General features: G+C 45.2%; 1 protein-coding gene across 1 annotated transcript in view; it reads left to right on the forward strand.

Moving 5' to 3' along the window:
• erfl3 (Ets2 repressor factor like 3) overlaps nucleotides 1–2,500 on the forward strand; it is a 98,916-nt gene that overhangs the window by 93,847 nt on the left and 2,569 nt on the right. Inside the window, exon 5 of the mRNA XM_061775856.1 lies at nucleotides 483–2,500. This exon is cut by the window's right edge and continues 2,569 nt beyond it. Within this exon, the coding sequence (XP_061631840.1) occupies nucleotides 483–1,133 (651 nt within the window). The 3' untranslated portion in view covers nucleotides 1,134–2,500. The remainder of the gene's footprint in view (nucleotides 1–482) is intronic.

Raw genomic sequence — 2,500 nt, forward strand, 5'->3', positions numbered from 1 at the left:
AAAGGACTAGGCAAAGTCCCAAGACACCCTAAGAACAGTCTAGATGGACTATTTCAACATACTTCTTTGACAATTACTAATTTCCCATCACCCAGGGCTTTGGCAGCAGCTTGTGGCGCATTAAGGCATTATAGAAAGAGAAATATATATATATATATATTTACAAAAACAAAAACAAAAATAAGGGCATTTTTCAGTGAATTGCAGAGGATGGGTTCCACAGAAACTGCGAAAAGGTAAAGTCATGATTATTTTTAAGGTTAATATAAGATTGGTTTCCATCATAGTTTGTGGTATATTTATGGTTTATATTACAGGCAATATTTTGGGGGAACGTCACTTACTTGAGTTTTTTTCATTATTCCCGGCAGGGCTCGGTCCCCATTCCTTTACTGTAGTTTACTGTATTGAATCTAAGTCATTGATGTTGGTAAGATCCTTGAATGTGTGTTTCGTGTTTCTCAAACGTAATCTGATTCCAGGTGGAGCCCATCTCAGACATCGAATCGGAAGAAGAGGTGGAGGTGACCGACATTAGCGATGAAGACCCCGATGAGCGAGATGAAGACTTTGAGCTCTTTGCGCATCGCCTGTCCAGAGCTCCAAACCGCCACCTCCACCACCACCACCTCGTGTCTAACGACTCGGCCGCCCACCCGTCACTTCCTGACGAGGACCTGGATGAAGATGTGTTCAAAGCTCCCGCCCCACCTCCGCCCGGCCTCACGCCCTTCTTGGCTTCGCAACACGGCTACTCCAGCGCGCACCGTGGGCCGCCCGCCCTCAAGACCGAGCCCGGCGAGTCGGCGGACTCGAGCCCTCCCCCGAATCCGCCTCCGCAAACCAAGTGCATCCCCCTCAAGCTGCGCTTCAAGAGGCGCTGGAGCGAAGACCAACGCATGGAGGCCTCGCAGGAGGAGTCCGACGACAAGAAAGTCCGGCCGCAGGAGCAGAGGGACCGCCAGAGCAACGGGCGTATGGAGACAGAGGAGGATGTGCCTGGAGAAGTGGACAGCCCCCCTCTGTCAGCTTACCAGAGTTCCATAGCCCCGCCCTTACCCGCGCATCGGCGGGCGAGCGCTGAGCTACATCGTGCTGCGGCGCAGCTGTCTCTGGAGAACAAAGACTGCTGATGGGATTTCACGCCGGAGATATGTAAATGGTTCCTCTGTATTCTCCAAAGCTTCTCCGCCCGGCCCTGTTCAACCGACACCTCAACGACCGCCTTACTACTATGACTCTGACAGATTCCCCCACCAACAAGTTCTCGATCAGGATTCTTCTGGGACGCATTATTTGTGTAGGAGGTACACTTTGATCCAGCCATCACAGGAACACTTACTGTAAAGCCACATTTCCACCAGGTGGTACGGTTTGATTAGCACGGTACAGTAAACCGTGGTAGATGGAACGGCCTACCTAAATAGCGCACCGTAAAAAAAGGCTGCACGATTATGGCCAAAAGAACAATCACGATTATGTGGATCAATATTGTAATCACGATTATTCCTCATGTTAAGGACAAAAAAACAATCTTTATTTTTATTGCATTACTTTTCAACAAACAATATATAAACAGTTTTCAGTACAAAATGAATCTTTAAATAAGAATAAATGATGGGAAATTTCAAAATATATATTTAAGAAATTCAAATTGACCAAGGGCTAACTGAATAAATATCCGTTTACATAGTGCAATCAGGAATTGCAATTTAATAGAAGCAAATGCCGTTAAAAGGCAATAACATTAGGTTCCAAGCACCGACTTTTCATTTGCAAATCCCCGTCAATATAATGAATTGTCAAGGACGGGCACGGCTCCTTTGTTCTGCTGAACACTTGTGGTTGCAAACAGCAAGGAAGTCAACAGTTGTGGTTTCCCTCTCTATTTACTCCCAGTGTTTTTCACTGCGGTCAAGTCAGCCTCCAGTTGTAGTCAAGGCAGCAGCAACGATTGTTAATAGTTTACGTTACGTAACACGCCGCCAGTGTGCTTCGAGGGCCAACTTCAAAATTAAAGCCTCACATATTAATATAATACATTGGACATCAATGCCATTTTAGGCTTTTATTTTGAAGTTGGCACCGGGGTGCTACTGTAATGCTTAGTATGAACAATCGTTGTGTTGGCTAGTTTAATTTAAACTTTTTGACTTTAGGCTGGCCTGACCGCAGTCATTGTTCGTAGTGCATTTAATGAGAAATAATTGCCGTTTTTTTCTTTTTTCAAATGGCTGAACAGATTAGCTGTTACCTTGCAGGGCAGACAACTATGCTGCACTCTTAACATATGGCTTCTTGTTTGAAGTCTCTTGCCTTGAATCAAAACATGTCCAGAAAACGGATGTTGATCCATTTTCGAGTCGCTAGTTCCAATCTTTGCTGTGACTCAAGAGACTACTGTTGCAGGAGTGGCGTTTAGGGAGCTCAATTATGTTGATTAAGTTCACACTTAATATGCCACAGTGCCCGCATTTTAAATGTAAAAAAAAAAACTCAC

Source organism: Phyllopteryx taeniolatus, chromosome 6, assembly GCF_024500385.1.
Source record: "Phyllopteryx taeniolatus isolate TA_2022b chromosome 6, UOR_Ptae_1.2, whole genome shotgun sequence".
Taxonomy (NCBI): Eukaryota; Metazoa; Chordata; class Actinopteri; order Syngnathiformes; family Syngnathidae; genus Phyllopteryx; species Phyllopteryx taeniolatus.